Raw genomic sequence first — 24,132 nt, 5'->3', positions numbered from 1 at the left:
GGACAGTTTATTTCTAATACCCTCTTCTGTGAACACAATGTGGGTCAGTGCTGTGTCGAACCGTCTGTCCTCAAACGCAGGAAGGTTAGTTGCATCCTCTCTTGTGAACACTGAGGAAAAGAAGCTGTTCAATGCCTCAGCTTTATCCTGGTCAGAATCTGCGTAACTACCATCTTCAAGCCACAGGTCTGATACTCCTACTCGCGTTTTCAATTTCGACTTTGCATAGCGGTAAAACGCTTTTGGGTTCGACTTGACCTCGCGTGCAACCAGCCTCTGGAACTCCTTTTCAGCCCTTCTACACTCCGACTTTGCTTGGTTTCTGGCTCTTGCATACATCCTCCTGTCTTGCTCATCGTTTGACCCAACCCACGTCTTGAATTTCTGGGTTTTCTTCTTAATTTTGTCGACCGCCACATGGTTCATGTGTAGTGATCCCCTCGTATTCCTAGAAGCTCTGGGTTTGGTCTTGGGTATATATTTATCGATCAAATGGGTCATTTTACTAGTTATGATATTCAGCGTAGTGTCTGCGTTCTTGTACCTTAGTAAGTCAGGCCAGTTGATACCCCTCATCTCTTCCCTCATCCCATTGTAGTTTCCCTTGTAATATTTGCACCTTGGCCTGGCCTTATCTTGAACTAGGTAACAGAAAATAGACCTTCTATTCAAAGTGGTCGCTGGACACCTAGCTGTGACCGTCAGTGTCACAGGTCAGGTTAATTTTCTACGTCTATCTTTATGATCTAATCAGAGATTGAGTTTGTCAGGAAAGAGGTGAAATGGAGCTATATATGCACTAGTAACTCTACTCGCCTGACCGCAGACCACATTCTACTGTTCAGTAGATTAATGACTTTCTAAAATAGACAACTGACACTAACTAAACTATAAACATCAGATTCCCTGATGTTTTGGCGACAAAATAATATAACTTCAGTAGCGATAGAAAATTCAGGATGTCCCCACGGACTACATGAAATAGGCCACTCAAACTGACAAACTCGACACTCACTTACTTGACAAGTTTTACTAACAATAAGGACAGTTGAAGCTTTCAACACCACTCACAATGGATCTTGAATGTTCCAACTGTAAACAGACATAACTAGGTCGCCTCACCAATTGCAACCACAGTTGCAATTTCAAATTCTGTCATTACTAAGGAATAATAAAGTCTCGGGTACATTCAAGATTGAGAGAAAACGAAAGACTCAGGCGTCCTGAAGCAATGAGAAAACGGACTCCTCAGATGGGGAACTCCAATAAGAAAGCATAACTACATGTTATGTGGGCTATTTAGCGTAATATGAATCGTCTGATTTTACGTTAACTGACGTGTATGACCGTGGTCATTACAAGAGCTGTAGAACTATTGTACAAGAGCAGGAGAATCGACCCAGAGGAATGTGAGTTCAGTATTGACGGATATGACTTATTTACGAACCTTTCTCAAGAAACTTGCAAGAGGGGTGTGGTTATCTATGCTAGGCAAGACCTCAGAGCCAGCCAGGAGAGAGTACATAGAGAGGATGTTTTTGAAGAATCCAAGTGGTGTAAAATTAAATTAAAGGGAGGGGACTTACTTATTGTCAGGTGTATCTACAGATCCCCAAACTGTAGCTTACCAAACCAAAGGAGCTTAAGAGCCTTAATAGACAACCTCCATTTAATCTCCTCTAAAGAACAAGATCATCTGCATCTAAGAGTCCGTGTAACTTGTTTAAGTCACTGTTGGACTGATACTGAAGGCAGTACTAGACCAGCTTGGACACCCAACTGTGAATTATTCTTTAGTTTCTACTGGCAACTTATTGTAGAAAACGCATTATCAATCTATTCTTTGTTGTGTTTTAGGGCAACTAAAGTATATTTTTAACTCGACAGGTATCCGTTTTAATTCATATTTCGGTAAATTTTCATAGACAGTTTACATACACAACGTTCATAACAAAAGTCACATAATCACTAAAATAAGTGAGCTGAATTCTATCATGGATGGGCAATACAGACACCAGCGTCTATATGAGCTGCATCTTAAATGCTGCCTCAAAGTGCTGATAACCTTAGTTTATGGTCTTCCTCGTCACCTGTGCTGTTACACACTCTTGGTAAACTACCGGGCATGTACATTTCTTTGGTATAACTTTGAACATGCTGGTCAAGCTTAGGCTTAAAGCTCACACTTACTTTATCCTCTTCACCACTCGTCGGCTTACAGATCTGTTACGTTTGTTGACTGGTGTTCCACGGACCACGGCTTTTACTACTAAAGAAGAAAACTCTGATAACTGTACTGGTATACCGACCACAGTCATACATGTTAGTTAACGTAAAATCAGATGATTCATATTACGCCCATAAAACATGTAGTTATAACTTCTTTCTTGAGTCCCCCTACTCAGACGTCCGTTTTCCTTTTGCTTCCTTGAATACTGAGACTGTACCATGAGGTCCGTGAGTCGTCCGCTTTCTGGCATGTTTCAGAATCTCTTGTATCCCATGTTGGTGTAGAATATTAAAAATTACGAATGAATGCACATATGTTACTGTAAGAGACACATACCTACTTACAGCTGAAACATTCAAGATCCATTGTGAGTGATGATGAAAGCTTCATCTATGTTTGTGCGTTGAGTAAATAGTGTTAAGACGATGTATTGCATTGGAGTCATGAGTTAAGAGGTGAAAGAAGATTATTAGGGATTGAAGAAAAGTGGTGAAACTGAAGTATAGTAGGAGTAGAAAGAATGTTTTTTGTTTTTGTATCTTTGTTTTGCTCCCTCGGGTCGTCAGACCTTTGTATTAATATTGGTTTATCTATATGGTGCCGCTTATTATACTTCTTACTGCGTTTTTTTTTTTTTTTACTGTGGTGGAGTTAGTGAGCCCTCCCAGGTCCGTGTGTGGCTGGGAGGGTAGTCTTTTTTTTTTTTTTTGAGGGCCAAGCAAGTAGCTGATCTGTGCTGGGGCTTCGTGTGAAGCTATGAGACAACTATTCAAAAATGAAGTTGTATTTCCTTAGTTAACAGAACACAGAGAATCAGATGAGCGTATTGAAATTATTGTAATTTTTGTATTTCAGAAACTCATTTATCGTGATAGCAGAACTCAACTGCAAGAAAGTTTTGAAGTGTAGAACGGATGTTGTGGTGAGAAGCTTCGCCCACAATGTGATTGCCAGCCTGTGTACTTGGCATTTGAGTTTGTTATATGATGTGAGTGGAGCAACTATACTCACAGCTGATGTGCTGATATGGGGCGTGCCCATTTCGTCACCAACCCGTTTCGTCACCACTGTTTTTACCCGTTTCGTCACCACTGCTTTTACCCGTTTCGTCACCACGATCATTCCCATCACCATTTCAAGGGCAATACATTCCAGAAAATTCTTACATAATTTATGCATCAATATATACACGAAAATTTCACAAAATTTGCCAAGATAACTATTGCTTGGGATAGAAAATAATCAAAACACCTAGACAGTAAATAAATTCAGACAGTAAATAATAAATATTGAGTACAGTAAACCCTTGCCATTCGCGAGGGATAGGTTCCAAGAAATGGCACGAATTGGCAAAACCACGAATAGCAACTTATACTACTTTAGTGCACTACTGTATGTCAATCCCAAACAACTGCCCAGCCTCAACAGTACTCATCCCCTCTCTTAACTTATCTAATAATAAAACTTTCTTTGTCAGGGTCATCACTGACTTCTGCCTTTTACATTTCACTCCACTAGCATCACTAGCACTGACACTAGGCAGTTTTTTAGGGGCCATTTTCAAACAGAAACATAAAAGTATTTAGAATACAACATGAGATGCTGCGTGGGGTGACTCGTTGTGCTGTGGGAAAAGGCTTGCAAGCTAGCCACCATAGCCACCAGTGTGAGGGCACGTGTTCCCACAGTATATACACCACCCTCATACTTACTTCTCTTAGTTCTATCACCTATTCTTTTGGTAGCATGGTCGAGGGTCTAGGCACATGGGTATGGTAATTCTGGTATCAAGTCACTTGGACGGAAATAAAGGTAAAATACTGTGGGAAAAATGAATACACCTAAAGTACTCTAAGAACAAATTTATTAATATGAAATCAAAGGGGAAAAGATATAGTATTAATCATATAACTACCAGGCTCAACTCCTGGGCTTATTGCAGACTCAGTACTTTCTCCTTTACTTATTTTCTTATTTACTTATTTTCTTATTTCTTTACTCAACAGTAATTACTCAGATCTTACATTCTTACTGCACACAACATTACTGGTGTTACATTACCTGGCATAATAGGACCAGTTCCTTGGCCCTACTCACAATACATAGTACATGGCACTCATTGTAGATTACTTTACTCAACATACTCGTTAATAATGACACTAGCATATACAGGGGTCCACTACCCAACATGGGATAATTATTTCCAACTAATTATCCCTAACATACATCTTACAACACTCTCTGTTGACATATACTTCCAAGGAGTAACCCAGGGTAGAGCACTGGGGCTCACGACCGTTGTTATTGTGTGGTAGCCAGACACATGGCGGGTCTGGGGTCTGGCCCAACGAAGCAGTGAAGCACATTAATCAGGCCGCATCTGTGCCATCGTTTCATATATGGTCCCTGCTGGGTATCTACTACATCCGGGGCCGTTGTTGAACGATGCAAGAATCACAATGGGATCTGGAGTAACATGGGAGCAGCGTCAGGGAGCGGTCTGGGAAGCATGACAACACAAACAATTCTCTTGTCTAGACGACAGACGTATTTACGTTATATTTCTTCTACACTGGGTGAATGACAATTCAACTGTTAAATCATGAACACTGGTGAACACTGATATTCACTACAATTGACTGAATTAACTGAATGACTACACATAAACATACCTGGAGAAACATTGGAGCAGCGTCAGGGGGCGCTCTCCCTGGCGATGCACGGGTATAAATACCCCTGAGTTGCCAGTGATCACTACTCACGCAATGACAGTAATCACAAACAAACTAACTGTTACTCATTCAAAGATGACCCTCAGTTGACAAAGGTCTGACGAATTACTTGAGTTGATATACACAGACTAATTCAAGATTGAGCTTCCCAGGAGAAAGTGGAATAACAACGCATTGATAACTGTCTTCACAAAGGCGGGACTCTGGGAGGGAACACAAGTGTAGCGTCTATAGGGAAAAAACACGTCTTCTCAGGGGTCGCTAACTCACTCATGTTTTGTGGTCGTGGAGTTTAATAAGAATCATTAGTTAAATAGTTCAGCAGTCAACGTGACCATGACACCAGCTGCTTACCGCGAATTGTCGAAATCGCGAATCGCAAATTCGCGAATGGCAAGGATCTACTGTATATGTTGAAAGTGTCATTCTGTATATCTTTATGTACAGAGTACATAGTGTTAAGACGATGTGTTTTGAGTCCCCAACCACCACCTGAAATCAGTTTATGGTTTTCGTGAACTTACGGGATAGCAATTCAAAACTGAAGTCATATCTTTTCGATCTGTGAACCCCAGAGAATCTGATGAGAGTATTAACATTATTGTCAGTTTTGTATTTAAGATTCTCATTAATCTTGTTCGCCTTTTTTGTCAATTGCAGAAATTTGAAATCTAACCTATACTCCTGGGAGGACAAGATCAGTGATCAAAAGCTCCGCCCACAATGCACTGCCATTCTGACACCCATTAGATTTTGAAAGTTAATCCTAGAGAATTAACATAAGCTCTTACTCATAGCATGATTTTCACAGGCCAATGTGTACAGTAAAGGAGTGTGATAAATATGTCTGTGAAAGTCCCGAGCTAGTTACTCAGGGGTTTGAAAGAGGCTGTGAGAGGCAGGAGCAAATCACTTTGTCCTGACTCTCAAGCACCAACCCTCTGTATAACAGGTGACTGACTAGACTGTAAAGCATGTACTGACCCCACCCTATCATCCTGCCTCTTTTGGTGCAGCTGAGAGATCAGTTAGAATTATAAAGGAAGCACTTTCCAAGCAGGTAATTCAAGGAACTGTTGGAATGTCAATGAGACACAGACTAGCAAATTTCTTACTCGGATACAGAACCACACCACATAGTGTGACAGGATGTACTCCTGCAGAGTTAATGGTGAAGAGACAGTTGAGAACAAGATTAAGTTTAGTTAAGCCAAGTCTGTTTGAAGTTGTAGAGAGGAAACAAGCTCAACAAAAGCTGTATCGTGATAAGAGTTCCAGTGAAAGAGTGTTCAAGGTAAATGATAGGGTGAGAGTTAGGAACATGGCTAAAGGTTATGGTACTGTACATGCAAAGTGGATAAATGGTGTCACTGACATCATTCAGGCACACGACGAGATAAATGTAGCACCAGAACATGATGATAAATTTGACACAGTTGCAGATGATCATCATCGTAATAAGGTCAAAGATGATGTTTCCCAGCATCCACTTACTGTGTCAACTGACTGTAGTGGTGATACGTCTGTCACTGATAATGCACAGAGTGCAGGAAAAACTCCTGTAAAACTTGATGGAGGGAATAGTCCTAGAAGATCAAACAGAGTTAGGAGACCTGTAATGAAATTAGACCTCTGATTATTTGAATTGTGAACAGGCCTTTCAAAACTGTTTAGTTAGGAAGTTATATTTCTTGTGTTCTATTCCCTTCTTCCCTGCCATATGTAATTTTGTAAGTTTTGTTTATTTAGGATTTGTAGCAGCCATGCTTTCTTTTTGAAAGGGAGAAATAGTGTTATATATGTGTATGTTTATATGCTGCCTTTATTGATTAATTATATATATATAGTATATATTATGTTACTTCTTACCAAAGATAGAATGTGCTTAGGCCTGTGTAATCACGAATGTGCGAGGCACGTTGTACGACAACAACAACAATAAACCACATGAGTAAGAGTCAGCATGTGGCTTCTTCTCCAGTTAAATCATGTAAGATACTACAACATGATATGACTCTTTGGGGAGGGGGAAGCTTTGTACTGACCACAGTCATACATGTTAGTTAACGTAAAATCAGATGATTCATATTACGCTTAAAAGCCCATAAAACATGCAGCTATAACTCCTTTCTTGAGTCCCCCTACTAAGAAGTCCGTTTTCTTGCTGCTTCATTAATACCTGAGACGGTACTGTGAGAGGTCAGCTTTCTGGCGTGTATTTCAGAATCTCTCATATCCCATGCAGGTGTAGAATATTTAAAACTACGAATGAATGCACATATGTTACTGTAAGAGACACATAACTGCTTACAGCTGAAACATTCAAGATCCATTGTGAGTGATGATAAAAGCTTGATCTATGTTTGAGTGTAGAGTAAATAGTGTTAAGACGATGTGTTTTGAGGGCCAAGCAGGCAGCTGATCTGTGCTGAGGCTTCGTGTGAAGCTATGAGATAACTATTCAAAACATAATTTTTTTTTATTGGGCACCCCCCTACATCCGTGTGTAAGGCAGCCAGGCAGCGGCGGAGGAGGAGGTTGTAGGGGTATCGAGATATTAATGTCGTCTAGCACTCAGGATGGAAGGAAACTCTAATGTGGTTTTCTTGTATAATATATAAGTTATATGAAGACAGTCTGGTGCTGGAGATGCCGTGTGGTGGGGAGCTGCTCATTAGAAGACGTTCGGTGAGTAGCGTGTTGAAGGAGGTAGATGTGCAGGAGCTTCGTTACAGAAGATGTTGCCTGTTGCTGGCCTCCTGGTTGAATGAAATGTTAACAGCGTGGAGCTTGCTGGAGGAGATGTTGCTTGTTCAGGAAAATGGGCAGAATGAGAGTTGGTTGGTGAGGAAGCTCAGAGGACAGCTGGTGGGTCGCCATGCTCGCTGGCGGGAGCAAGGACCGCCAGGCAGGCGAGGAGATGCGAAGGGCAGCCAGGCAGCGGCGGAGGAGGTGGTGTTGCTTGTTCAGGAAGAATGGTCAGAATGAATCTCAATGGAGAGACAGAGCTTATATACCCAGCAGCCGCTATGAGTCATGTTGGGAAAACCCGAGAAGTCGCCGGTCTTTTGGCTCGGTTGCTAGGATACGGCGACATTGGAATGCGGATACGCTTGGTTGCTAGGGAAGACGGTAACAGGTGGTGGCGTGGCTACGCAGTTGTAAGCAGTTGTAGGGGAGACGTCCACTACAATACTCCCCCTTCCCTCCAGGCGGTGTAGGAGACTTGTTGTTTGTAGAGTTGCTTAGCACATGTGAGGAAGACCGGGCGGTGCATGCCTCATGTGAGACAACGGCGATGGCGTGATGAGCCGATCGCTGAAATACAACTGTCTAGATACACACTATCTGTGGGAGAAGGGAGAAAAAGGGTGTGTGGAGGCGATGAATGTTGTGCTTCCCTCACGACAGGTACAGGGTCGTCAGATGCGCCTGCTGGGTGTGTGTGTGGGCCTGGATCAGGAGCAGGGGCTGGGTCAGCAGAAGCGGATTAGGGCTCGTGACAGCAGCTGGGTCCACGACAGCAGCAGGGTGCAGGACATTAGCAGGGAGTACCTGAGGGAGAAAAGAGGGGGTGTGGAGGCGATGGATGTTGTGTGCTTCCCTCACGGCAGGTACTGCTGGGCCGGGGTCGGCGTCTGAGGCAGGACGGGTGTGCTGGGGTCGTCAGAATGTGGTGCGTGGGGCAGGAAGAGGAGCCGGTGTCTGCTTGAAGACTGGGAGCGTGATCAGTGTCTCCTCCATCCTGTGTGAGTGCTAATCTCCGGGAGTCACCATTGTAGGGGTATCGAGATATTAATGTTGTCTAGCACTCAGGATGGAAGGAAACTCTAATGTGGTTTTCTTGTATATATATATAAGTTATATGATAGACAGTCTGGTGCTGGAGATGCCGTGTGGTGGGGAGCTGCTCATTAGAAGACGTTCGGTGAGTAGCGTGTTGAAGGAGGTAGATGTGCAGGAGCTTCGTTAGAGAAGATGTTGCCTGTTGCTGGCCTCCTGGTTGAATGAAATGTTAACAGCGTGGAGCTTGCTGGAGGAGATGTTGCTTGTTCAGGAAAATGGGCAGAATGAGAGTTGGTTGGTGAGGAAGCTCAGAGGACAGCTGGTGGGTCGCCATGCTCGCTGGCGGGAGCAAGGACCGCCAGGCAGGCGAGGAGATGCGAAGGGCAGCCAGGCAGCGGCGGAGGAGGTGGTGTTGCTTGTTCAGGAAGAATGGTCAGAATGAATCTCAATGGAGAGACAGAGCTTATATACCCAGCAGCCGCTATGAGTCATGTTGGGAAAACCCGAGAAGTCGCCGGTATTTTGGCTCGGTTGCTAGGATACGGCGACATTGGAATGCGGATACGCTTGGTTGCTAGGGAAGACGGTAACAGGTGGTGGCGTGGCTACGCAGTTGTAAGCAGTTGTAGGGGAGACGTCCACTACAAGGTGTTGCTAGTTCAAGAAGAATGGTCAGAATGAATCTCAATGGAGAGACAGAGCTTATATACCCAGCAGCAGCCGCTATGAGTCATGTTGGGAAAACCCAGAAAGTCGCCGGTGACTGGTTCCGTTGCTAAGATACGGTAACATCTGGTTGGTTGCTAGGGAAGGCGGCACATTGGAATGCGATACGCAGTTTGTAGGGGAGACGTCCACTACAACATTGTTCCTGCGCTAGAAATGTTCCCGTTGTTCCTCCTCTCCCCTTACAGTAGGTCAGTTAATTTCCATTTCTTCGACACACTTCTTCAGAGTCCCTAGCTGCTGTAGAATCTGTTCTGATCCTGCATTACTCTCCGCCACCTCCCGTGGCCCTGCTAATGCCTCAGTATAACTCGTCTTAGCAACCACCTCCATTCTATCGGCTACTTCCTCAGTCTTAGCAAGGATCTCTTTCCCAACTCGCTCTAGTTTGGCAACCAGCAAGGCTCCAGCTTCATCCATTTTCGTCCCTAGGGAACTCGTTCCCCTATGGCTTGTAATCGCCTCTTTCACCTTGACTGTGCAGTCAGAGCAATACCACCTGGAACATCTACTACGAAACAACCTTGTAAAGGATTGCCAACACGGTTTTATGCCGGGGTGCTCCTGCTGAACACAATTGCTCAAGGTATTGGATATTTGGACCCATATTCTGGAACGGGGTGGTAATATCGACAATATTTACTTAGATTTTGCCAAAGCTTTTGACAGTGTACCCCACGAAAGGCTGAAAATCAAACTGGAAGGGTACGGAATTCGGGGAAATGTCCTAACGTGGATAGAAGACTTTCCACATTACCGCAAGCAGTGTGTGGTGATTAATGGCATGAAATCAGCATCCTTACCTGTCACAAGCTGGGTACAACAGGGCAGTGTATTGGGCCCGCTGTTGTTTGTTTGTTTCATAAATGACATGCCTGACGTTGTACACTTCTCCATACAAATGTTTGCCGATTACGCCAAGTAATTTCGGGAAATCAAAAACCCAGCGGACTGTGAAGAGCTGCAGAAGGACCTCTGTGGACTCCAAGAATGGTCAAAGAAATGGCTGCTGAGATTCAATGTCACGAAGTGTAAGAAAATGCACCTGGAGGGTACCAACGGTAAGGAGGCGTATCATATGTCCCAACAGGATGAAGAAACTGCACTATTTGAGACGGAATGTGAGAAGGACCTGGGTGTGTATGTTGACAATGAGCTGAAGTTCTCGGGCCATTGCGAGAAGAAGGTAAATCAGGCAAATAAATTATTGGGTCTTATGAGAAGGTCGTTCACATATCTAGACGGTCCGTCCCTCGTAACGATCTTCAAGAATGAAGTGCTTCCCCATCTGGAGTACTGTCACCCCGTCTGGTCCCCGATGTATGCTAGGGACTGTCAGTTGGTTGAAAATGTTCAAAGGAGGGCCACCAGACTGGTGCCTACACTTTGGCACCGCGGCTACCCTGAGAGATTGGAGCACCTGAACTTGCCTAGCTTATACTACAGACAGGCAAGGGGCGACCTAATTGAGGTGTATAAGTATCTCAAGGGGCACTACTCAGTCGAGTGTCCTTACTTGGAGCTGGCGGACACTCGACCCACAAGGAGTCACAGCTGAAGATAGAAGTAGTCACTAGTCCAAAAAACTGTGAGGGCAAACTTTTTCAGAGTGAGAGTTGTGAACTCTTGGAACAATCTACCAGAAAGTGTTGTGACGGCACCGAGTGTGAGCTCTTTCAAGACCAGACTTGACCAACACTGGAGCAGGTTCGGGTACATTCTGGAGCCTGTGCATGCCCAGTGCTTGCCAACAGTACGTAACAGAGACGTGACCGATCGCCCAAGCGGCTCACGAGACGATCATTTGGAAAAGAAAAAGTCGTACGTGAATGCGAAAATTACTTTTTTCCATGACTTTTCCTACATGAATATGAGAATTACTAACTGTAACAGCATAACATTTTTAACTCTTTTCATAAGCAATTGTCGCCGGCTAATGTGGACACTTCTGTCTACTCTTGGGATGCAGCTAGAACTGTTGCTAAGCTAAAAAGTCAGTAATTCTTGTAATCACCCAAGACTTTTCCATAACAAGAGACAGCATCTCACAATTCCAATTATTGCAGATGCCTGAAAATCACTGCAATGCTGGTGACAAGTGTGTAGGCTCGTAGGGACAGGGTTGCCAAGTATGATTCTCTTTACTTTTGACAAGACTCCTCAATACCGAGTCGACTTTTTCATTACCGAACTCATTAGTACAAGGTTTAATATGTATTTGTAAACTTATAAAAACAAATACTTGATTGGCTTTAACCTACAACTGCTGACAACTTACTTATCAGTTTCTCACCAGGAACCAGCCAGCACCAGCCCGTATGAATGCGAACACTTCCTATCAGGTTCAGCCACACAGAGCATGGCACAGTCAAAGTGTTTCTGTATGTATCATTCTGATGTGTCCATAATGATAAATAATCCAAGAAAAAATCTAAACAAATATAATACCCAATGACTAGGCGTAAAATTTGAATATGATTTTTTATGGCAGCTTATGAAGGATGGATCATTAAGTTTAACTATGCCATCCAATCGACTGGTTGGCTACCCCTGTTCTAGATAGTTTCAGTATTGTATATATAGGTATACTAATTAATTGATAGATGATATAGGTTAAAAGATAGTTAAATAGAGCACACAGGTAGATAACACACATATTCACATTCAGTTTGGAAATGTTTGGATAATAAAATGAAAACTGGCAATTTAGGTACTGTATTTAAGTCCATATATGCCTTGATGAAACATTGTTAAGAGCAAGATAGCACCAATCAGCAAAAATAAAAATCAGTATTTACAGTGTCAGTACAGCAGGGAATCGCAGACTGCCTGGTGGTGGGAACAAGACAACCCATGCACACTTTACAAAAAATGGTACGTGTAACGGTAACCCACTTTATCGAGAAAAAAAATATAAAGATACCAACATTTTCAGAAAGGGTATAGTACCAAGCTTTATCACAATAATTATACACAAGACTTTTTCACTTTTTTAACAAGGAATGTATCAAGACAATCATTCAAAATTCATTGATCACTTAAAAAAAAACAATTGCAAACCATTCATTTCATGCATTAATGTTATATCTATGTACAAACCTTAAAATAGTCATTATACAGAATATTATTGTTTATATATATATATATATATATATATATATATATATATATATATATATATATATATATATATATATATATATATATATATATATATATATATATATATATATATATATATATATATACACACAGTATATCATACTTTATACATCAAGACACCTGAATGAGCTGTTGGAACACTTGGCCCAAAAGGCAAAATAGTGTCTCATATAAATTATAATACGTCCACATGACATATAACATATTATAATTTGTGATTACTCTCATTATCTCTCAAATATAGTCATGTAAACCTTCAAAATGTTCAATGTCTTTGGTCTTCAAATTATTATTTACCGATTAACTCCTAAAAATAAAAATAAATATTGTCCTGTACTTACATTCCGAGAATATTTGATTTTTTTACAGCTAATCCATATTTTGTTCCATAATTAACAAAAAACAGTAAGCTTACAAAAACAATATACCTGTACTCTAATTTGGAGAGTAGCCTTTTATCTACAGACTAATACCAGTTCATCGGAATAACCTCATGCTTCTCTCAGTCACTCTCCACCCACAAAGTCATCCCATATATTCATTCAAATAACATTATTTACCAATTCATCCCATTATTTAACTAGAGTCACCACTCTCACCTCACCTAAATGTTGGGATCTTTTAAAATGTTCACCTCAGCATAATAATATCAAATTCGCTCTTATTATGAAGTGTGTATATCATGTTGTAAATTTGTCTTTACTCGTGCAACTTACCAAGCCTCAAATTAAATGTTACATGTCAAGTAGGTCTGTCCTAATAAACGCCAGTTCGACCCAACTCTACTAGGATTGGAACCCATTAGAATTTGGGCCATATCAGACTACAGGGGAAATAAAATCTCATACCCAATCCTAATGGTAAGGAGAGATTGGAACCTATTAGGACTGACCCCTAATCATATTCATTAGTTACGACTGAACCATATCAACAGTGGGACCCATTTGACCAAGCACCACATTTTGTAGCTCATTTGTAAGTTATAAATTGGTATTATATTTAAAATTAATAAAAATACAACCATGCCTATCATTTTCAATAACCTAATTACTGTACATCCACAGTATCTTATGTGACTTACAGTATCATCAAAAATCCCAGTGCTTCCTGTTAAAGACATCTACAAAAACATAATAAACTTTGGAATAAATTTCATTGTCCAGAATAATACCTGTGAGTCTTATTGCTTTAATCAGTTCTAGATGTACCTTGATACAAAGTACATGGTTATTTTGAGTCTTCTTATGGGAGGAAAGTACCATAGCAGGAAAACCTGGGGTCACCTGAAGATTAGCCCACAGTTTATTTCACCTGATGATTAAACACCCAAATGCTGCCTGCAGGGGTTAGGTTAGGATATAATATGTTAAGAAAGCATTAGGGTCGTTAATCTTAAGGTGAAATAAGCTAAGGGGTGATCTTCAGGTGATCAAATTTCTGAATTTCTGGCAAGACAGTTACAGAGAATGAATGAATGGCAGCCCAAAGGTGGGGAAGGGCCTGAAGCTGCTGCGGCAATAGACAACATACAAGGCATACACGTTTACATCATCATTGTCACGGCACTATCAAGTTTTATGCATCACTGGTCCTCAAATATGACAGTTGGACAATAGTTATCAATAATCATTAGCTAACTGGAGATTATAATGAGGATATTTTCACCAATTCCAATTTGAGGACTGGCAATGATACCATGGAATGTTCAAGAAATCCTATTACAGAATGTTCAGCCATTTGAGAACCAGGTATAGTTAACTGTATATTCTAAGGAATTGGCAGAAATTTGTAAGAAACAAATTATATATATATATATATATATATATATATATATATATATATATATATATATATATATATATATATATATATATATATATATATATATATATATATATATATATATATATATATATATATATATATATATATATATATATACACACAAGTACAGTACAGTATAGGGTATATCTAAAAAAATCTAAGGCTTGAATTACTTTCAAAATATTGTCCACAAGTTATTATTTTTGAGCCTTCATAATGAATAAACAAGATTAAAACTTAAGAGGCACCTTGGGGATTAAACAGATCTTGGACTGGTGCATAATCACAGATAATATGATGATAGAATTAAATAGTTTCTCCTCATAATCATCATCCTTCTCCTCACCATTTTGCAGCCATTTTCCAGCTTGTGTGGGCTATCCGTGATTACCTTAGGGCAAGATTTCCTGGGTCCCTTCAAGCAATTCTGAAGCACAGGATTTTATGGCTGGATGCACCTCCTATTGCTGAATCTGTTTTAAGACTGCTATGAGCAATGAAATTATCCTGCTACTTCAAGCTACATACAGTACAGTAGTTACATGTCTTGAACACTGCTCAATATTCACACTAGGTAAAAAGTAGTGATTAGTTTTCTATAACAAAGGAGTTGGTTCTTTAATGACAATAACGTGGCCATTCATAATCTTATTCATGCACGTTACAAACTATACGCTGAACCAAGAAATATTACCATTTATCTTGAGAAGGGCAACCTGACCAATCTCTTCTGTGATATACAGTACACATTATTCTTGATGTGTTTTAACTTTTCATGTATTTCTGTGGGCTTATGATTAATCTACATCTGTATACTAATATATATATAATTCATTGCACTTGTAACATATACTGTACAGGTATACTTAAAAGATGGAAATGGCTACTGTTGATAGCTTGTTACAGTACTTGGTTACAATACAATAATTACAGTATGATGGATTTCCTTTGAACTGTGCAGGAAACTTAGGTACTGTACAGGTTATACAATTTATCAAGAATATTCCTACAACATTCCAACCTGAAGCCAATCATGAAATTAACTGTAAAGTGAAACCTCTATATAACAGACTTCTCTCTCCATATAGTTCATTAGTTGGGGGTTTTCACATCTAACGAACCCTCGATATAATGGACTTTTATCTCCATACAGTCCCTTAAATAGAGGTTTCACTATATAAAGATGTCTATTTCCAATTACTTTTACATCAGCTAATACCTTGTAACATGATAAATATGTTCATAAGTTAAAAAAAAAAATCATTCTGACAAAACTAACTGTAAGGTAACAACCAGAAGCAGCTTGGTTAACAGAGTCACCTAGGTATTTTGGTTGTAGAATGAGGTGGTGCAGGGGATTTTAGTACTGGGAGATACAATAGAAAACAATTTCATCTTTACTGAACAACACTAATTTCTTTAATGCTTAAACAACTCTTCAAAGTGTGTAATTGTATTCTTGTATTGTCATTCAAAAATTAAGATGCAGAAGTGTATATAGATTGCCATAACCTTATATAACACAGTGTCGAAAATATCCTTTTCATTTTCAGCTTTGAGGTGTTTATTTACTTCATTACCTTTATCTTTGTATCGATCATTGCTTCTTAATAGTTGTTATCTGTAATGATTTTAATTGATGTCACTAGTTGTTAAGTCACTGGTCTCATTAGTGTAGTTATCATCTCCAACAGTTTCGCTTATACTATACTGTATCTTAAATCTGGTCATCATCTTATTAATCCTTCACTTTTCCTTTCTTAAACCTGGTCATCATCTTATTAAGCCTTCACTTACCCTTTCTGAAAATACAGTATTATACTCACACTCCAAACGTATCTTTATGATTTTGTTTAAATACAACACCACAACAGACGAAGAAAGGATTTTGACAACTCTACTGAGACAACAGGAGTTGCGGTGTTTATTTTGAAATTTATCAGACACCTCAATAAAGATACTTTTTGGAATGAGGTATTTACTAAACCTTAAACCCATCACATTTAAAACTGTACCTTGTAAGCCATCCATTCTACCCCACATCAGTCATACAAACTCTCACAGCGACCAAACATCAGTACCATACACCAAAAAACAACTATTTTTTCTTCTTCTTCTCTAAATTAAAGTCTTATTTCCTGGGGTTTTTTTTACTAGCTATACCACAACTAACAAGTACAGTACCCTAATATAATACAAAAATATCTTTATCTCTCTTTGTAAATATTATCTTTTACTTATTTACACTTGGTTACTGGGAGATAGATGGATGATTTTATGCCTGGGTACTAGGAGATAGATGGGTGATTTTATGTCTGGGTACTAGGAGATAGATGGATGATTTTATGCCTGGTTACTGGGAGATAGATGGGTGACTTTATGCCTGGGTACTGGGAGATAGATGGATGACTTTATGCCTGGTTACTGGGAGATAGATGGGTGACTTTATGCCTGGTTACTGGGAGATAGATGGGTGACTTTATGCCTGGGTTTATCCTAGGTTATAATGCTGTGAAAACCCCACTTCTAATGGCTAAGATTGTTTTTAACCCCTTCACCATTGGACGTCACTTTTACTATTTCACCTGACCAAACGGGGACGATTATAGTCAGCACAGAGAGACCCCTTGAACTTACTGAGTTGAAAGCAGGTAAATACAACGTACACGATGTTTATCTTTACTGAAGTGTCTAGACTTGGGAGTATCGCAGTGTACAATACATTAACCGGTGATCAATAAAACTTAAGAGATTCCATCAAGTCGGGAAGAATAAAGTTTACTCGAGTTTTCTGTTCTTTGGGTTTTACTGATCAAGTCATTTACAATAAGAATGCTTAATATAATCTTGCTCTGTAACTTATTACTAAAGGAACCAGTAGCAAGACATCATTACATAGTCTTCTCATTACCACTATATGGAACTTTTAAGAGGATTAATATAAACTGGAATTAAAAACTGTACAGTAAGTCCTCGTTTAACGTTGCCCCCGACAATATTGTTTCGTTATAACGTCGCTACTCTTTAGATACCCATGATTCCGACAACGTCCCACCGATTCAGTACAACTTTGTCATGGACTACTTTGTACAGCGCATCACCCTGTCTCACCCATTCAAAGCAAGAGGAGCCACCCTCCTCCTCTCCATTACCCACCACACACTCGCTCCACCTCCGCCCATCAGTGAGTACAATAGAAATTTGATTTAATTTATTTATATTTTTGGATGTACAGTATAATATATACTATTTTCTATAAAAATTCCATTGAATTTATGTATATGTAATGTATTTTATGGGGCAAAGGGGGGGCTGAGGAATATTACTCCAGTATTTTATCTATTTCTTATGGGGAATATTGATTCCGTTAATGTTGTTTCTGTTAACGCCGCAGTTTTCAGGAACGGAACCACGACGTTAAGCGAGGACTTACTGTACTTACAAATTCAAATCAAAACTCACTGTCCCTTGATGTCCCCCTTTAGGCATGTGGACAAGAGGGCATTGGAGGACATGAAAATTGTCTTGTTTTAATGGAAAGACTCTAAACTTGAGTGTGGGTTGTATGTATATTATGTATGCTGGATTATGTACTATGTATGTATATTATGTATGTGCTCCATTTATATTTATTCAGCCTAGCTAGCAGCGTGTGGCAATGTTATTACCATATCCCACACGCTTAATTAATGTGCCTGGCGACGTATGGAAGCTGCTAATGTATCACTTGCCATACGTCGTCTATGGTAGTTGACCAGGACCTTAGCTAGGGAGCAGTGCTACCCACCTCTGTGTACATACTCTTATCCAGTAATCCTACTCACTGCGCCATGTTAGATGTTCTGGGTAATAAGTTCTATATACAGGAGAGAACACAAACACCTGTATAGTTTTGTAGGTTCGGTTTACTGGATAAGAGTATGTACACAGAGGTGGGTAGCACTGCTCCCTAGCTAAGGTCTGGTCAACTACCATAGACGACGTATGGCAAGTGATACATTAGCAGCTTCCATACGTCGCCAGGCACATTAATTAAGCGTGTGGGATATGGTAATAACATTGCCACACGCTGCTAGCTAGGCTGAATAAATATAAATGGAGCACATACATAATATACATACATAGTACATAATCCAGCATACATAATATACATACATGGGTTACATTATAAACTGATTTTCACATAACAGTACGGTATTGTGAGTTTTTCCATCCAGTTATTATCCACTCTGGTTCAAATTTCGGCGACTGCTTATAAGAAACATGGTCTGCTTCATTACACTTTTCCTTTTTTGTTCACCAGAAATAATCCCAATGAATCACGACAAAAAGATGGAATAATGAGATACGGTAACACCTCTATATAACGGACTTCTCTCTCCCTATAATACGTTAGTTCATTAGATGGGGGTTTCACTGTACAGTACTTCTTGAATGCAAATATAACACACAATATTATCTCAAGTGTGTGTGTGTGTGTGTGTGTGTGTGTGTGTTCATCATCGTCCGTATCCACACAATCACATCATTATATATAATTCAATATCACAAATAAAAATATACATACATCAAAATGAGAGTAAGGGTTAATATGCCATGTGAACAAGAGAATCATGAAATTACACATAACACACATGTAATGAAGAATAGTTTATATAATCCCTTGTTCCTCTCAGATGGGTATTGTGGCACATCACCGTATCATTACAGTAGCAGCAGCAGCATTGGTGGAGGTTAAGATGCAGGTAACAGATGGACATGAGAACATTACTTCATACTGTATAATTATAACCCCTTTGATTTTTTTTTTTTATAATACTAGATGAATTCATTTGTTCTTTTCTTTGGTTGTCATCCAATTAATATAAAAGTAAACAAATATGGCAGGCAACTGAAATAATGTTTTTTAGAGATCTAAATTTCTACACACAGTTTTCCAGCCTCAACCTTAATATTAAGAAATCTGACTCACCGCAGTCTAACAAACACAGGATTCTTATTTCAGAGTAGTGTACTGAATCACCTGTGTCATGGCCAAACAACTTACAATATTTACAATAATTTCCAAGAGGCTAATGGTGATACAACTGACCTAAACTGACTGTGTTATTAGTGAGTTTATTTCACAATACCACTTATAACATAACATAGAATCTGCAACTTGAGCAATAAAGTAATTACAGATCACCTGCTCCACTGAGACAGAATTCAAAAGAAGTGGAAATTTGAACTTAATGGTACAGTATTATGAATAAATGTTTAAGATCAAACCTATACTGCTTCCTAAATATTTCATTGTGGCCTCAATAACATTACTAGGAGGGTAGAACTTTGTGTCATACTTCAATCATCAAGAACAAATGTCCCCACGCACACACACACTGAAACAACTCCGTGGATTCTCAAATAGGAATGAATCTTGAATCTACTGTATACATGAATGCTGCAGTCTTCCAACAGCATATTTATTTATGATGTCAAAATTACTCACACATACATGACTAAGCCTTGTGTGGGCGAAGACTGACTTTGAACAGGTAATATGACACCAAGCTCAAGCCTCCAAGACCTTCCTTTGTAAGGTCTAGGCTCTGCTTCCACCACTAACCTACTGCTGCTGCTGCTATCAACTGCACACTGTGTTGCAATAGCTTTACTTAATGTTTTCCTGAGAAATGGTTGTGGTTACTCTGAGACTTGAGAGAGAACACAAGTCTCACCAGGGCCCCATTATCTTAAACAATTAATACATGACCTATATCACCGTTCATCACAGTTTCTAGGCTTTTGTAACGTAGTGATAATCAAAGAATAACAACAACTAAAAGTCATTACATTACCAAACTATAAAAGTAGAAGCAAAACAATATTCACTTAAGTACACAGAGACATCTTATGCACCAACTCTGCACACACCAGTACTGTCCTGTCACAACAATGTCATAATGAAACTCTTGCTCTATGGTAGTGCAGATATATACTACTGTACAGTATATACTTATATCTGAGTAAGGTCAATATGAAGAAATTTTTCAAATTCCAATAATACTTGAAAATTATTTATCCACAAAGCTATATAATCAATATACTGTATATCTCTACTGTATCTTTATTAGGTAGGTCAAAAATACACATACAGTACAGTACAGTAAAACATTTAAACAGTATTCTACAGTTGTTGCTCCTATTACTTTAGGCAAAATATATGAACTATATATACAGGTATCTATAATAACTAAAAAATTAAGGTAAATTTTTGCAGTTTTAATCATAAACCATTCCATTCTTATTAAGCTTATTAGACCCCAGCATATCAAAGCTTACCTATAATTTAGATTCGTTTAATTCTTACTAGCACCCCAGGTGGTCTGTTGTTATTGTAATAAGGTCCAGTTTAGGCCATTTATGAGAAACTGGAAAGTCATCCTCACTGTTTTAAGGCCATTCTCCACACCTGCAATGGGTTAGTCGTGGTCACCTGATGGTGTGGTGTTCCAAGAGACACCTATACAAAGCTACATGCCACTCCTACTGGGAACTCACATTACATATAGGACTTCCAAATGCCATCTAAAATAAAAGTTGACAAAATATACACTCACTAATTAAGAAACAAATTACAGACTTCACTTTCTGGATATATTAAAATACAAAATAAATATATAAAAACCCATTAATTTAACAGGTCACTACTAATAAACAGTGCTGGAAAATGCAATTAAATGAAGAAAAAATTCATATTTACTCTAATACAAAATGATGTCCCTCACCCTGCCACTAAAGATGTTGTCCAGAACAACCAAATGTCCCAATTAAAACTACAGGTACTTGGCTGTCACAAGGTATAACAACATTAACAGGTAACATGGCATTTCATGTGTGTCTTTTATTCAGGCTTCATCTGTCACAGTAAACATAGAATATGTAGGTGGGGTTTGTTCATAAGGATGGTTCAAAAAGATGTGAGATCTACACCCTATGTTATCATTATTTATTGACAGTACAGGTCCCCCCCCCCCTTCACTCCTTGTCACCTGAAAATTTGATGAGTGATCCCTGGAGGAATAGCAACTAAACCAAACTTGGTAAATGCATGCACAGAGCTTTGGTTTATACTGTATTAACTTTATTTTTTTCAGTGGGTACTAATAGGCCCTAAAACAATAAGAGAAACAAGTTTAAAATACTGTACAGTATTTCTTCTTTACCCCCTAACTTTCATATCACAGTTGCTTCTGCAATAAAGACTCCATTGCAATAACAAGAACAGACAGATGTAAACTGTTAACAATAGTTAAACATAGTTCTTCACATCACTGCTATTTCTAACATGCATAAGTTTTCTTCCTTGGCTTGTCTTGTCTTAATTTAACTGTCCATGAAAACTGAGAACTATTAAGAACTTTGAGTACCATAAGTTAACCACAGAACTGTTAGTGTCACAAGTTAGTAATAACAGTCTTACACAAGTTTCCACAATTTTTCATGGAGTCATCACTTAATTAGGAGAATGTTTTTTTTATAAACTTGACTCAATGACTATTTGCTATGTACATAACTGAATAACTTGCAATGTCAACAATAACTGAGAGTGCAGTTAATTAAAATGCAAGGTCCACAAACTTGATTCTTTATCTCAATCAGAATTTCTTTTAGATCTGCACATACAATAATTTCTCTATGTCATCCAAATGTACAGAATACTTTCTTCCCTATTCTAGTGAAGTTGTGTGCACAGTAAAGATCCTACCTGGGTAACAACAGTTCCAGCAGTTCATCAGCGCCACTTGGGCTACACATCACTGCTGACTCACCCTGAGATAATAATAATTCTCTTGCAGCTTACTGTTGTGCAGGACCACCAAAATTAAAAAAAAAAATGTTTAATAACAATCAATAAATTACATAGAGGAATATCAGCACATTTCCTTGTTACTGTAATAGAGTATGTTTTACTTGTAAAACTGTGCAATGAAGTTTTAAGTTTTTTCCACACAACTTCACAAGACAATGAGTGAAGTATGTATTCTTTAGAAGAATTATAGATCAGTTGGACTTAATATTACCCATGGAAGTATCAACCAGAGAGAAGAGGTTACTCTCTGTCTTGACTGTCAGGGTCTGTGGTGACACTTACAATGTAGTAGCACCACTTTAAGGATTTGTCTCATTATCTTAGTCATACAATTTTTCATGGACGCCAGAAAACCGCTCATTTTACCCTTACCTCTTTCTACTTAGTATTACCTGTATAATTATATTTTGCAAGTCTTTTTATTCCTTCACTATTTTTTCTTCATTAACTATTTCTTGTGCCAATCCTCTCCATTTTCTCAAGACTATTTGTAATTCTTTGTGTAGTGGATTGGTTATTATTCCACCAGAGACAGCAAAACCAATGTAGAGTCACCTGCACTTACAGTATACCTGCAGTGGTTGACGTGTTTTTTCGGATGTGGCACCTCTGTGTTTGTTTACATCGTATTAAAACTCCCAAAATGGCCATAAGGAACTTTACAACAGTAACCAGATAAGGATGCTAGATAAGCATTCCACAGAGTTGCCACATCTCACATAATGCGCTAACCACTGTACCAAGTATGTGCAGGCGACTGTATAACAACAGCATTGGGTGTTAACCGAGTGAGGCGAATGAATGACAGCAAAAGGGATAATTCTGTGTTGTTCTGGATTCTGGGTGACCTTAGCTGTAGAAGGAGAAAGCTTGTAAAAGTGGATAGAAGGGATTCTTTCATTTCATTCTTACCAGGTTGGATATGATCACAAGTTGTAATATGTACTTGCTAGCAGCCACTCAGATTATACTGCCTGTTATGGTTATTGCTGTAGTAATGGGTCAAGGGGCCATTTACCTTTAAAATATTTAGCTACTTGCTCCGGGAGAAAGAGTAACACAGTTTACGTAAAGTGTTTAAAACTCAGAAGACGAAAGAACAAAAAATAATCTGTGGTGACAATTTGACATATTTACACATATAAAGGTAGAAACAGTAAAGATATGTACAATAATAAAAACTATATACATAAAGCTCATATGTAACTTATAATTATGTTCTCACTGAAATTTGCATCAGACTAATGACTATTAGCCAACTCTTCCCTACTATGCTGATATTAATTATTTATCACCTATAGATTATGATTTCTCACCAAAATATTGCAACAATTAAACCCAACCGGATGGTTAAAACAATCACACAACTCTCTCTCTCTCGTCCGTCCACAATAACAACAACAGATATCAACAGATGGCCACCAATCACTTACTCCCAACATTCTCTGTACCCTCTAAAGCGTGGGAACGGTTATCCTGATGGCAGTGTTATCGCAAGACTCAAGTCACTGAACATATTCCACGCGCGCAGCCATAGACAGGGGCGTCATAAACATAAGCCCATTAGGACCGTAACCTCCACTAGGAAACCAGAGAAGCCCACCCCTGACAGACCGTACCATTACACTGAAGTTCCACGAATATGGTATGATCTCCCGTCTTTACTGCTCTCCAACATCACTTCCCTAGCTAACAAGTTTGACATGCTGGCAACCAGTCAGGTCAGCCGCCGCTAGCGTCGTTGCCATATGTGAGGCTTGGCAAATTGTGCCTGAAATGTGTCACATTGAGGGATATCAACTCTTTCATCACCTTCG

General features: G+C 39.2%; 1 protein-coding gene across 2 annotated transcripts in view; it reads right to left on the bottom strand.

The window, feature by feature from the left end:
- Nucleotides 1–18,890: 18,890 nt before the first annotated feature.
- LOC121872731 (ubiquitin-conjugating enzyme E2 Z-like) overlaps nucleotides 18,891–24,132 on the bottom strand; it is a 50,902-nt gene continuing 45,660 nt past the window's right edge. The window contains exon 7 of one of the 2 annotated variants that reach the window (XM_042375755.1): nucleotides 18,891–23,168. In XM_042375755.1, the coding sequence (XP_042231689.1) occupies nucleotides 23,165–23,168 (4 nt within the window). In that variant the 3' untranslated portion in view covers nucleotides 18,891–23,164. The remainder of the gene's footprint in view (nucleotides 23,169–24,132) is intronic. The other variant, XM_042375754.1, reaches the window with a different exon arrangement.

This window comes from Homarus americanus, unplaced genomic scaffold, assembly GCF_018991925.1.
Source record: "Homarus americanus isolate GMGI-L3 unplaced genomic scaffold, GMGI_Hamer_2.0 scaffold39155, whole genome shotgun sequence".
Taxonomy (NCBI): domain Eukaryota; kingdom Metazoa; phylum Arthropoda; class Malacostraca; order Decapoda; family Nephropidae; genus Homarus; species Homarus americanus.
The sequence above is the reverse complement of the archived record's forward strand: the minus strand, read 5'-3'. Positions and strand labels throughout refer to the sequence as shown.